General features: G+C 44.9%; 2 protein-coding genes across 10 annotated transcripts in view; both read right to left on the reverse strand.

The window, feature by feature from the left end:
- Positions 1-8,471, reverse strand: part of sec16a.L (SEC16 homolog A, endoplasmic reticulum export factor L homeolog) — a 30,610-nt gene extending 22,139 nt beyond the window's left edge. For 6 of the 9 annotated variants that reach the window (XM_018229238.2, XM_018229236.2, XM_018229235.2 and 3 more), the window contains exons 1-2: positions 8,313-8,471; positions 367-3,866 (exon numbers count right to left, since the gene is read on the reverse strand). In XM_018229238.2, the coding sequence (XP_018084727.1) occupies positions 367-3,807 (3,441 nt within the window). In that variant the 5' untranslated portion in view covers positions 3,808-3,866; positions 8,313-8,471. Of the gene's footprint in view, positions 1-366; positions 3,867-8,114; positions 8,267-8,312 lie in introns of those variants that run through there. The other 3 variants (XM_018229232.2, XM_041572348.1, XM_041572347.1) reach the window with 3 other exon arrangements.
- A 3,481-nt stretch (positions 8,472-11,952) lies between these two features.
- The window catches only part of notch1.L (notch 1 receptor L homeolog), a 51,859-nt gene continuing 49,266 nt past the window's right edge, over positions 11,953-14,545 (reverse strand). The window contains exon 34 of the mRNA XM_018229488.2: positions 11,953-14,051. Within this exon, the coding sequence (XP_018084977.1) occupies positions 12,657-14,051 (1,395 nt within the window). The 3' untranslated portion in view covers positions 11,953-12,656. The remainder of the gene's footprint in view (positions 14,052-14,545) is intronic.

Raw genomic sequence — 14,545 nt, forward strand, 5'->3', positions numbered from 1 at the left:
ATAAACTTGATTATTAGAGAAACAACGCAGAATCTTTAATTGATTCTATTTAGAAAGTTTCTTATTTCAGTATGCTGAAGCTTAGATTAAATTTTCATGATGGTTACCCTTTAAGTATAAGCCAACAAGAGACCCCTAAATTACAGTTTACCCTCTTCAAGAAGGCGGCCAAGTGCACAGTGCAAGTTGAATAGACTTTTCTACCCTTCCAAAGTGATATTTTCCCCCGGAATGACTAGAGGTGGGGTTTAAGAATACGAGGCACCGCACAGGAGTGTCAGGACCATAAGAAAAATGTTCGAGGTTAAGGAGACTAATGAAGAAACCCGTCCAAAAAAAACCCTAAATGTATAAATGATTCCTTACCGGATAGTAAAGAGGCGCTGCCCTTGGATCCAGGGGTTGGTAAGGCTGCGGGTATGGCTGTTGGTAGGCACCATAAGACCTGTAGTAATAATAAGGATCAGCTTGTTGAGGGGTATGGGAGGCAGGAGGCCTGGGCTGCTCCTGATATGTTGCTGTGTTATTGAGATTCACTGGAGCTGATGAGGAAGGAACAGGCTGGGCTGGATAGGGAGGCTGTTCAGTTGGTCCGTATGTGTTATAAGGAGTGCTGTTGGGGTTCTGTGACGTTGGAACTTGGCTTTCAGCTTGTGGAGGGTATGGAATTGGTTTACCTCCTGGAGGTGCTTGTGCAGGCTGCACCAAGGAGAGCGGCTGAGAGGAAGGGACCATGTATTCATGCGGGGCCCCTCCTCCTTGATGTGAAATATCCATAGTAGGCTGCTGCGGGGGCCCATCCTTAGTGACCTGCTGATAAAAACCCTGCTTGTTAACATCTAAGCCTGCCTGACCATTCTGAGAGCGGACAGACTGCCCAGGAAAGAGCGGCCCTCCAGCAACTGGCTGACTGTTACCTGCAGCAATGTTACTGGCAACAGAACAGACCGGCGGACGAGGGACTGTAAAATCTAAAGCGCCAGTCTTCTCTGCTTGATAACTGGGCCGGCCGTTAGGATTGGCAGGGAAACGTGGCCCCGTCGGAGCAGCGGTCGTCGGAATTGTGTTTTTATTATCAAGGTCGGCAGTTGCGTTTTCAACCTTCTGTGCCTTTTGGCTTTCCGCGGCTAAATTGAGGGGCGCTTGATTGGCTGATGATTGCCGCTGCATAACGGAATTCTGATTGGGAAGAGATTCAGAGAATTTATCATTAGGAGCTGCAGATTTGTAATTAGGTGGGTTAGAAGCCTCAGGTCGGCATTGAGCCAGGGAAAACACCGTACTGTCATTGGCTGCTCCCGTTTCCTTAAAGGAATTAATGTTTTTCACCTGATTTGGTAACGACAACGAAAAATTAATAGGCTGCGACAAATTATAGGTTTGATTTGGTTGGGCGATTAGCAAGGGCTGATTCTGCAGCGCCTCAGTGGGCGGCGAAGATAACAAACTGGCATAACCTGAACTTGCCTGCGAGGGAAGCTGCTCCTCATCTCCGATCTTTGGGGGATTCTCAAGGTTTTCAGAGGAAATCTGTTCTTCTGGAGAGGCCTGAAAAGTCCCCAGATCTGGGCGTGAATCATAAGACCGATCTTCAGGGGGCTGAATTATTTCAGTTTGGGTTTTAGGGGGCACATAGAGTGAAGGAGCCGCAGGAGCCAACAGAACATTTCCTCCAAAATTTGGAAGCTCTCCTTGAGCCCACAGGGTGGTTGCTGGGCTTTCGCATTTCTTGTTAGACCCGTGTGCCCTTGACGATGGACGTTTCTCAAGCAGTAGTGATATATTGTCCAATGGCGGTTCCCCAACAGATTGGAACAGGTTCCCGTTGCTGGTAATGGTTCCATGAGAATTTCTTTTACCTAAGAATATGGTTTCCAGATTATCCGGAGGTTGTTCCAAGTTACCAGGGAAAGCTGCCGGGACAGAGGTGTTTGGTGGAACCTTATGCCCCTCTCTTACGTCTCCGGCCATTGTCAATTGGCCTATGTCTGGCGCTTTCAAACCAATGCTGTGTGATCTTACTGGTTCGAAAGAACTATTTGCACTCGTCATGAAGATCCCAGTAGGTTTAGGAGGACTTGGAGTCGGTGGTTGGGATAAATTGCTGTGATGCGTGTGCTGACCCATATTCTGCCCTAAAGCATCACCCACCATAGGAGATGAATCGATTTGCTTAAAGAAACCGTGGGAAGAGTCACCTTCAAGCCTCCCGCTCTCCTTCTGAATAAAAGTCCCGGCCAGCTCTGGAGGTCGGGTGGGCACAGGTAGGCTTTTGTGACTCAGGTTGCTATAATTTGAAGAAACGCTATCGGATCTCACAGGACAACCCACTGTTTCCGGTGTCTCTATGTTAGGACCTGCTTCAGGTTGGCTGCCAACATTTTTTGGTAGAGAGGGTCCAGGCATCGACCCATATCGGTGCATATCTGAATTTAGATTAGAAGGATAAAGGTTAAAATGACTGGGCTCATTGGGGGGGACTTCCTGGTTTTGGACACACTCTACATTTTCAGCATTGTCATAGGGCAATTGACTTCCAGCATTGGGTTTATTGGTTTTATCGTTAACAGTCAACCCGTCCTGTCGCCAAGCTGAATGCGGATGGGTCACATTTCCAACATTCTGAGACACAGACGCGGGGACATGGGGAACGCCAGATGGTAAAGAGATGGGTGGAAGTGGCGGGACTGTTGGCTGCGGCAGGAGAGAAGGCACACCTTGATGTCCAGCGTTCTGATAATGAGAAGAGCCATGATCAAATTTAACAGATGCATTCTGCTGGTCCGAAGAAACGATTTCTACATTTTCTTCTTCGCCCCCTTTAAAAAACATTGATATAGTACCAGAGTCTGCATTGGAGGAGGCATGAGCAGATGCATTAGTCGCCTCCTGATGAGGTTCGGGTGGCTGAGTTGGGTATTGTACGGGGTTAGGACTGGGGAGAGGTGGATGCCGTTGATCCTTGTAAGGTTGGTTAAACCAGTTCTGCTCGGGATTGTGGCTATGCATATAGTCTGTCGTATTTAAAGCGGTGGGTTGTAAATAGCTGTGCTGAAAGGTAGGATTGGAGACGGTGGTTGGTGGGTAATGCCCAGGAGTTTCATTGGCTCGAGGGGCCAGATTAGACACTTCTAAATAAGGTGGGGAGTAATAAGGAGCATTATGGGATGGTTGTTGAACAGGAAGAGGGTAGTTCTGAGCTGAGACAGGAGGTGCACTCTGTAAGGACCCCCAGGAACCAGTAGTTGGCTGAGATGGTGCAGAGACAAAGTGCTGTAAAGGTGAAGCAGATGGAGGGTTATAACTGATGCTTTGTGTCGACTGAGGCCTGCTTTGCACTGGCAGAAAGGCATTTTCAAGTCCACTCGCTGTATTCTGAAAAGTCTGCATGTTACTGGGTCCAGGCTGAGCATTAACTGTGGCGGCTGGGTAGTTGGGAAAGGGGGCGCTTGCTGGTGATGGGGCAGATACATTTGTATACATCCCCCCCATAGCAGCAGGTTGTGGTACAGATCCTGGTAGTGACCCATGTCCTTGATCTCCTGCACCCGATGCATGTACAGGTATGGGCTGAGGGTACAGCGAAGGGGAAACACTCGGTGGGTTTCCTATCGGGCCACTTCCCTGTGCCATACTTTGTGGGGTCATCCGGCCAAAGGCAAAAGGGTCTGTTACTGGTTGCACTGAAGCTGAAGCAGCTGGTACAGGATTGGGTCCCCTTTTGCGCCAGTAGCCATTATTGCCCATTCCCATGCGGGGAGGACCGCCCGTGCCAGGAGGCCCTGCTTGCGGAGGAGGGGGCTGCATCTCTGTCCTTAATTGATGACTCTCTATGTCTCCAGCAACAAAACTCCAGGATCAATAGACTGTACAGAGAGAGAGAGAAAGAGTCAGAATCCATAGGGATCTACACAGCAGATAACAAAAACACCAATGTTACAATAAAGGCCAATGAACAGGGCTTTGTATGGAAAGCTTCAGCATATTTGCACACAGAGGCATTTGTCACCAGTCCGTGCGGGTCTCACAGGCTGCTCTTCATTGATTAATATCACAGTGGCGATTGGACTGCTGCTGGGTGGCAGTTGTGATCAAAAAGTCCCATATGTCACTAGTCTCTGGGGTCCCACAGCTGTCACTCAGGCCTAATCTGGTTCCCATGGGAAATACATACTATTAGTACTAGTGCTGCTATAGCTATTGTTACCCAGCATCCTGCCAACTGGACTTCAGGTAAATGAAGGAGGAACTAAAGCAGCATTCAGAGCTACAGGAGCACTTACTCCCATAGTGCAACCAGGATGTAACCAGGAACTGGGATCTGCCCAGCCACACAGTTAATTACAATAGTCTTGGGCAAGGTTACACATATATAGAAACATTGGGGAAACAGTCACCCTGCTATAGTTCCAGGGGTACCCACGGCACAAATAAACACTGACCCCAAATCTCCCCCTAACTGGCCTTCAGACTGGGCCCCCTTAGCTCATAACAAGGTTACAGATATATAGAAACATTGGGGAAACAGTCACCCTGCTATAGTTCCAGGGGTACCCAGGGTACAAATAAGCACTCACCCCAAATCTCCCCCTAACTGACCTTCAGGCTGGGCCCCCTTAGCTCATAACAAGGTTACAGATATATAGAAACATTGGGGTGTCACCCTGATATAGTTCCAGGGGTACCCAGGGTACAAATAAGCACTCACCCCAAATCTCCCCCTAACTGACCTTCAGACTGGGCCCCCTTAGCTCATAACAAGGTTACAGATATATAGAGACATTGGGGTAACAGTCGCCCTGCTATAGTTCCAGGGGTACCCAGGGTACAAATAAGCACTCACCCCAAATCTCTCTCTAACTGACCTTCAGGCTGGGCCCCCTTAGCTCATAACAAGGTTACAGATATATAGAAACATTGGGGTGTCACCCTGCTATAGTTCCAGGGGTACCCAGGACACAAATAAACACTCACCCAAATCTCCCCCTAACTGACCTTCAGACTGGGCCCCCTTAGCTCATAACAAGGTTACAGATATATAGAAACATTGGGGAAACAGTCACCCTGCTATAGTTCCAGGGGTACCCAGGGTACAAATAATCACTCACCCCAAATCTCCCCCTAACTGAACTTCAGACTGGGCCCGTTAGCTCATAACAAGGTTACAGAGATATAGAAAAATTGGGGTAACAGTCACCCTGCTATAGTTCCAGGGGTACCCAGGGTACAAATAATCACTCACCCCAAATCTGCCCCTAACTGACCTTCAGACTGGGCCCCCTTAGCTCATAACAAGGTTACAGATATATAGAAACATTGGGGTGTCACCCTGCTATAGTTCCAGGGGTACCCAGGGTACAAATAAACACTCACCCCAAATCTCCCCCTAACTGACCTTCAGACTGGGCCCCCTTAGCTCATAACAAGGTTACAGATATATAGAAACATTGGGGTAACAGTCACTCTGCTAACCCTAAAACAGCAGCTAGGGTTAAGTGGGAGCAGTGATCCTGCCATAAGGATTACATTTCACAACAAATTCCCTATCTTTTCTTTTGTATTTATTAAGACAGGTCACTTCCTTTTGAGAATACCCCCCCCATTCAGAGCTATGACATCAGAGGATTATTATAGGTCACGCTAATCCTCTGACCCCTTTACAGCACCGGGTCCCAATAGAGGAATTCATATAAGAAGAGGGGATTAGAGGCAGCTGACCAATAAGAAAGCAGAATGGAGCGACCTTATTTCTGTGATTTGGTGTGTGACAGAAGCAGTGTCAGATTAAGTAGAAATCAGATACTCAGGCCACCCAGTAACAGCTGCAAGGGAAAGTGAATGGGTTAGAAGATGTTATTTCCCCAGTAGTAAACAATGTAACAAGGAAGCCCCCTGCTGGTCATTTGTAACATAAGGATTTTTCAGCAATTATATATCAGTGTATATTTATATATAAAATAAAGGGTAACTGTTGCTGATTAAGTAATGTCAAATAGGTTCCTGAGCTGCCTGCGTGGAAGCAGGAACGTCAGAAAGCAAACACTCGCTGCTGTGCAAACACAATCTTGGGGATTTAATTAGACAGCATTTGGCTTCTATTGAAGTGTTGTCATGATGAACCCACAACTGTGCGCTCTGCAATAACAGCAGCACCGGCCCAACTGAAGCTCTGCATGTACTGAAAGAATAAATGTCTGATGAAAATGCAGGTTTTAACAACAGTGAGGAAAAAGAAAAAACTAACCAATTTGGGCAAATCTGCCTCCTGCACCAACTCCGACCCCAACCAATAGAATTATTCGGCCTTAGAATATCATTGGAGCTAAAAGCTTATTGGCTCCCCCACAAACGAGTGACACAACAGCTGTAGGGTGATGTGTAACCAGGTTTCCATATCTCTGGGCCTGACCAACTGCAGGACTGCAGCCCTCTAAATACTCAATCCAACCCACACAACCCTCAGCCCAAGAGAGGAGAGAGGGGGTGACATTTCTCTACCATGTACCCCAGCAGGGGAGAGGGGTGATATTTGCCCTTCCATGTATCTCTGGAGGAAAGAGGGGTGACATTTCTATATAATGTTCCCCAGGAGGAGAGGGAGGGGTGACGTTTGGCTACAATGTACCTAAGAAGGGGATGGAGGGGGGTGATATTTCCCTACCATGAACACATGGAAGAGATGTGGAGATATTTCACTACAATGTACCCCAAAAGGGGAAACAGGGGGTGACACTTGCCTACAATGTACCCCAGGGATGAGAGACAGGTGACATTTCTATATAATGTTCCTCAGTAGGAGAAAGAGGGGTGACACTTGCCTACCGTGTATCCCTGGAGGAAAGAGGGGTGACATTTCTATATAATGTTCCCCAGGAGGAGAGGGAGAGTGACGTTTGGCTACAATGTACCTAAGAAGGGGATGGAGGGGTGATATTTCCCTACCATGAACACAGGAGGGAAGAGATGTGGAGATATTTCACTACAATGTACCCCAAAAGGGGAAACAGGGGGGTGACACTTGCCTACAATGTACCCCAGGGATGAGAGACAGGTGACATTTCTATATAATGTACCCCAGGAGGGGGGAGAGAGGGATGACACTTGCTTACAATGTACCCCAGAAGAGGAGGTAATATTTCCCTACCATAAACCCCATGAGGAGAAAGAGAGGGGTGACATTTCTCCACCGTGTACCCCTGGAGGAAAGGGGGGTGACACTTGCCTACCATGTACCCCTGGAACAGAGAGACAGGTGAGACTTCTCTACCATGTACCACTGGAGGAGAGAGAGACAGGTGACATTTCTATATAATGTAGCCCAGGAGGGGAAAGATGGGGGTGACACTTGCCTACAATGTACCCCAGAATAGGAGAGGGGGTAATATTTCCCTACCATGAACCCCATGAGGAGAAAGAGAGGGGTGATATTTCTCTACCATTTATCCCAGGAGGAAAGAGGGGTGACATTTCTCTATCATGTATCCCAGGAGGAGAGAGAGGGGTGATATTAGCCTACAATGTACCTAAGAAGGGGAAGAGAGGAGGTGATATTTCCCTACTATGAACCCCAGGAGGAGAAAGAGGGGTGATATTTCCCTACCGTGAACACAGGAGGGAAGAGAGGAGGTGATATTTCACTACAATGTACCCCAAAAGGGGAGAGAGGGGTGACACTTGCTTACAATGTTCCCCAGGAGGAGAGACAGGTGACATTTCTATATAATGTACCCCAGGAGGAGAGACAGGTGACATTTCTATATAATGTTCCCCAGGAGGAGAGACAGGTGACATTTCTATATAATGTTCCCCAGGAGGAGAGACAGGTGACATTTCTATATAATGTTCCCCAGGAGGAGAGACAGGTGATATTTCTATATAATGTTCCCCAGGAGAGGAGAGAGACAGGTGACATTTCTATATAATGTTCCCCAGGAGGAGAGACAGGTGACATTTCTATATAATGTTCCCCAGGAGGAGAGAGAGGGGGTGACACTTCCCTACAATGTTCCCCATTAGGAGAGAGAGGGGTGACCTCATATAACCCTGGAGGAGAGAGAGGGAGACATTTGTCATATTCCTCAGGAGGAGACAGAGAGAGAGAGGGAGACACTTGCCTACAATGTACCTCAGGATGTACCTCAGGAGGAGAGAGACATTTCTGTATAATTCACGTCAGGAGAGGAGAGAGAGGAGTGACAGGGAAGCGCTCTGTCAACACTTCCACCACCTCAATCCCCTGTCTGACGTAGAACGTACGCAAGCCAAGCCTCTTCTACCCAGAATGCTCTCTCGCACAAAGTCCAGCCTCTCACCTACTTCTCCGAACCGCTCCGAGCCCACACACAGATCCAGTTGTTGCTCCCACCGGCAGGGAACCAGCTAAGCGTAACTCAGCAGCGCCGCCATCTTGCACATCCGGCTCGCCGACGTGTACATCCTGACGTCACGCGTTCCAAGACGTGTTGACGTTGCACTCGGCTGCTCTGAGGGGCGTGGAATCGTTCGCTAGCCGCCAAGCCCCGCCCTCTGGTCTTGAAGCTTACAGTGCGGCTGCGCAAGGGCGCCATTGAGTTGGTGGGCAGGAAACTACTCTTTTATTGTGATCTTTCTCGCTTCCTCTTAGCAGAGGAACATGGCAGCTCCCAGGATGTAAAGAAGCACAAATGTAAAGGTCTCCTGAACATTCGTATTTAGAGCAGGCTTCTTGTTCTTTATTTGCATCCCTAACCATGGTCTTCAGTGTAGCCTTACAATAGGAGGCCAAGGGCAGCTTTCCAATCTAAAGAAGCAGTTGTTTACATTGCTGGGCAAGCAGAGCATTATGGGCTTCCTAGTATTGCTAAATGTGTGGGGGAGGTGTTGGCCAGTCATTAATAACATTACACTGATATAATAAGGAGGCTGCATAAAGCTGGAAGGGAAGGAGGGCAAATCCATGTCCCTCACAAGGGTCTATTTGGAGCCTTAATCCATATCTGACTGTACAAAGGAGAACAGAGATGTGCCGGTTATTATGGGATTACACTAAACCTGGTGGGCAAGAATAAGGGAAGTCGTAGGGAGAGGTAGAATTCGGGCAGGGCTGTAGAGGAGGGAACATTGGAGTTTAGCAACTGAGACAGGAAAGAAGAAGAGCTCCTCGTGTGGAACTATAACTTTCCCATACACCGCCCCTTAAACAGATCTTTGGGGGCTGAGTTTGGCCCCTAGTTGGAGACAAGAAGCTAAAGATGAAATTGGCGTTTTTAAAAAGATTTTCAGGTCAAGGAAAGGTGCCTTATTTATCATTCAGTCACAATTATGGGTGGGTTTTACATTTAAAGGAGAAGGAAAGGCTAAAAGTAAGTACGCTTTATCAGTAAGATCTATATAAATACACCAGTAACCCCTCAAAGTAATGCTGCTCTGAGTCCTCTGTCAAAAGATACAGCACATTTCTTTCCTTCTATTGTGTACTCATGGGCTTCTGTATCAGACTTCCTGTTTTCAGCTTAAACCTCCAGGGCTAGGGCTTGAGCATGCTCAGTTTGCTCCTCCCTTCCCTGCTGTAATCGGAGCCCAGAGCTATGAGTGAGCAGGGAGAGACTCAGGCAGGAAGTGATGTCACACCAAGCTAATATGGCAGCTGCTATCCTAAAACAGATTTTGCTTCTAGAGTTGTTTACTCAGGTATGGTAAAACATTCTACAGAATAAATATAGCAAGCTAGCTTGCACTATTGTGGCTAATCTATTGGCAATAAACTGCCTCCGTAGCTTTCCTTCTCCTTTAAATTAATGTTGTAGATGGGAATACTAAAAAATACCTTTTTTTAGTATTCTGGCCAACTGCCCTTCAAAAAGCTTGTACCGTGCTGATCTCTCCGACCCCCAGTCCCCCAAAAGAGGACAAAATCAGATGTATTAAGGGGCACATCCTAAAGCCCCTAAATTGCTCCTTAATACTTTCAACAATATATATATATATCTATATATATATATATATATATATATATATATCTATATATATATAGATATATATCTATATATATAGATATATATCTATATATATAGATATATATATATAGATATATATATATAGATATATATAGATATATATAGATATATATAGTGAATAAAGTACCCCCTCTTGTAAAATATAAGGATATTATAAGTTACCGAGGAGTTTCATGACCATATAAAAGTACGAGGCCGAAGGCCGAGTGTTTTTATACAGGTCATGGAACTCCGAGGTAACTTATAATATCCTCATATTTTACAACTGGGGGTACTTTATTTATTATAATACACAAATTTTAGTGAGTCATGTGACAGAAATTACATCACTACTCACCGTTTATAACTGATGACATCACTACTCACCGTTTATAAGGATATAATTTACAAGATATTCACAGCTTTTGTGTATTATATATATATATATATATATATACACACACTCCTGTCCTTGAGTGTCTGCACTCTAAGGGTAGAACTATGCGGGCGTTTTGACATGCGATACCTTCCATTCCGACGCGACTGTCAGATGCGAATGCTGCATGTTGCGTCTTCATCAGTCGTGTTGTTTCGGATGCACGCAGGAACAATGTCCGATATGCCTATTACTTACCTTAGATTTGGCACATCGCACGTGATGCCCTTCGACTTCGATATTCGAAGGATTTCAATTTGAGGGTCGAATTTCAAAGTTTTTTTAACTTCGAAATTCGACCCTTAGTAAATCTGCCGCTCAGTATATTGCGAGTTGCTCCGTAAACTCAGGTAAGTGACAGCAGCTCAGAGCATGTGCTGTGAATCCTTTAAAGGGGTTGTTTGCTTTTAAATTAACTTTTAGTATGATGTAGAGATGGATATTCTGAGACAATTTGCTATTGGCTTTCATTTTTCATTATTTGTGTTTGCGTTATTTATTCAGCAGCTCTCCAGTTTGTAATTTCAGCAATCTGGTCGCTAGGGGCCTTATTCCCTTAGCAACCATGCATTGATTTGAATAAGAGACTGGAATATGAATAGGAGAGGCCTGCATAGAAAGATGAGTAATAAAAAGTAGCAATAACAATACATTTGTAGCTTTAAAGAGCATTTGTTTTTTAGATGGGGTCAGTGACCCCTATTTGAAAGCTGGAAAGACTGGAAGAATCATTCAGAATCTATAAAAAATAAATAATGAAGACCAATTGTAACGTTGCTTAGAATCACCCATACTAAAAGTTACAAGTAAAACATCAGCGCCATATGTTTTCATTAGTCCAAAACATATTGTCTCACCCCAAAATCAGCCTTGAAAACCTTTTTTTAAAAGAGAGCCGCTTTGTAAACCCAAAACACATTATTTTGTACAATTTTATTATGACAAAGAAACAGAAAAAAAACATTTGTTTACAGAAGTGTTAACAGCCACAACAACAAAAAGGTTTTTTTTTTTGTAAACTACAACATTTCTGCACTTGATACATTACATTTTTTTTTTTTATTCGGAAAAAAAAACCTACATTCTACAGATCTTTGTACAGTATGGCATAGGGAGCGACCCGCCTGAGCGCTCATCATCGTATCACAGAAGAAGTGGAGATAGAGGCAAATCGACAGTTTTTGTTCAATGTTCGTTAGGATAGAATTTTATATATATATATAAAAACTTTTTGTTTGTTCGTGTGCAAATAGTCTCTGTAGGCAAAAAAATAAAAATAAAAAATCGCCGTCCAATCGTGCAGTCGAATTCTTCGCTGGTGTTCCATCCATCCTGGGGTTGCGGTAAGGAAACCTGCACTTCTACTCGGATACGCAATATAAATCAGGATATACAAATAGATTTTTGAAACAAAATCCACTATAGATATTTACAAAAAACAAAAAAAAAACAAAATGTAGAAAATATGCCACGGGCTTGTACCAAAGATTGCATGCATTTCTGACCACTACCCCTGGCGACGCAAGGAATTCCAACTGTCCAATTTTTATAAAAATTGTCACTTTTCAGGAATATATTCCTGTTGAGAATTGAGAATGTATCAGACCCTAGACGTGTCCCCTGTATATTTTGTGCTTTCCTTGTGTACAAATAGTTTTCACGTTTTATAAAAAAAAAATAATGTGTTTTCAAAAAGTTCTATTCTGCTCCTCCCCAGACCAAGAGAAACATTCGGAGCATCTTGTTCCTGATTTTTTTTTTTTTTTGACCAATTTTTATAAATAAATGGCGGGGTGAAAAAAAATACATTTTTAGCTTAGCTGATTTAAAATTAAAAAATAAAATTAGTACTGGAATTCTTAAAATTCCTATTTTTCTTTCTGCTAAAGACACATTCCCCCCCGGTAGTTTTATTCCTGGATATTATTTAGGTAAATTAAAATATAAATACATTGCCATTTGTCGACATCAGGAACTCGTTTTATAAGATGTGTACAGAAGAAGAAAAAAAAAAACTTTTAAGGCAAGATTTTTTTTAAAAAAAAGTTAACATTTTTTGTTTTAAAAATTGGGGGGGAAAAAAAGCTTATAAATAAAAGGGCAGTGTTTTAGGTCAAACGTATATAAATAAATACTAGATAATTCAAATGTTCTGTATAAAAACAGTATAAAAATTTCCTTCAGTCTCTTAAAGTCTCTCTCTTTCAGTGTCTTTAAAAATATTTTACTTTTTCCTTGTCTCTTTTTTACTTGAAGGCTTCGGGTATGTGGGAGCGCTGAGGCTGCAGACTGGTGGGAGGGCTGGATATTCCTTCTGACCAGTCAGACATATTGGAATGAGGGGAGGAGCTTGACCACTGGTCAGGTGACTCAGGAGAAGGCGTCAGGAAGGGGTGGTCTGGCACTTGTAGTTGATGGCTTGGTGTATTGTCTATGGGGGAGGAGTAGCTATGCTGGGAAGGCGGGGTTAAAAACTGCGTGGTTGTCATTGATTGGGCAAGATTGGATGGTAGAGAGGTGGCAAATATCTGTGTGTCCTGGGGCATTACTGAATGAATGTTGTTGCTTGACATCTGTTGCAGGTCCGTCTGGTTTATGTCGCTGCTGCAGAATGGCGAGTTGATATGAGTAGAAGTCGTGTTGGAATTGTGATGTTGTTGCTGCTGCTGCTGCATGTTGTGGTGCAGCTGCTGTTGCATTTGCTGGGCTTGCATTAGATGAGGCTGATTGGCTAGCCTTGTGTTGGGCATGGCCTGATAGGTCATCATTTGGGAGAGAGTTGTTGCTGGAAGACCATTATGGAGTGAGCTCATAAGGCCATGCTGAAGAGCTTGCGCTTGCTGGGCGTTGCCTTGTTGGATGCCGCTTCTGATTGGGTTGTACTGATTCTGGACCATCCCGTTCTGCAGCCTTGCTAACCAGTCACATTGGCCGTTCATAGCCGGAGCTCCTCCCACTGTAAAATGCATGGATCCATTGCTCATGATGGTATTAGGGCTTGAGGCATTGAGGTGGGTCAGGCGTGGGGTCATGCCATCAAAAGCCATTCGATTGGAACTTGCCATTTCCTGCTTGGTGGCCATGTTCATGTGATTCATGCCAAGGTGGGACTCAGGCATGCTGGTCAGGTGGTTCAGAGGCATGGAGGGAGACTGCTGGAATGGAGAGGTCATCAACGGAGGAGAAGACACGTCCGATAAGTATCCATGGGGCGACTCCAAGGAGTCCACCGGGGACAACACTCCGGAGCTACCCGAATCCAAGAGAGTAGTTTTCCCATCTTGAGACTTTTTCCTCCTGCCTTTCAGCTCTTTGGCCTCTTTGCAGCCATTGGCTTTGATACTGGGCTTGCGGGCTTTCTTGCTCTGAACCGAAGGCTTCATGTTCCCCATGTAACCGTTAGGGGAGCAGATGGGAGATAATGTCTGTGCTCCTAATGGACCATTGTGCAGCGTCGGGCTCTTCACGAGGTTATACTCGTCCAGCAGGTGAACAATATCGTGGTGCATGCGTTCCTGGGCGATGTCGCGAGGCAGCCGATCCATGTGGTCTGTGATGTCACGGTTGGCGTAGTGATCCAGAAGGACTTTGGCAGTTTCGTAGCTTCCTTCTCTTGCAGCCAAAAACAGGGGCGTCTCTTCCTGTAAAGAAAAACATGGCAATTAGAAACAATACATTTTGGCTTTACATGTACTGTACATTCATATTCAGCTACATATTTCAATCTCTTGTAGCTTTTTACTATGAACATGAATCTCCCAGAGTTCCCTTTATAACTCAGCCTGCAGCCTTATGCCTTTATATGGTCACAGAACAACCCCTCAGTGACTTCTAATATCCTTATCATTTACAGTAGGGGGTACATTATCCCTTATAATACATGAGTGATACTCAGAGTTCCCTGTATAACTCAGCCTGCAGCCTTGTGCCTTTATATGGTCACAGAACAACCCCTCAGTGACTTCTAATATCCTTATCATTTACAGTAGGGGGTACATTATCCCTTATAATACATGAGTGATACTCAGAGTTCCCTGTATAACTCAGCCTGCAGCCTTGTGCCTTTATATGGTCACAGAACAACCCCTCAGTGACTTCTAATATCCTTATCATTTACAGTAGGGGGTACATTATC

Source organism: Xenopus laevis, chromosome 8L (assembly GCF_017654675.1).
Source record: "Xenopus laevis strain J_2021 chromosome 8L, Xenopus_laevis_v10.1, whole genome shotgun sequence".
In the NCBI taxonomy this organism is placed as follows: Eukaryota; Metazoa; Chordata; class Amphibia; order Anura; family Pipidae; genus Xenopus; species Xenopus laevis.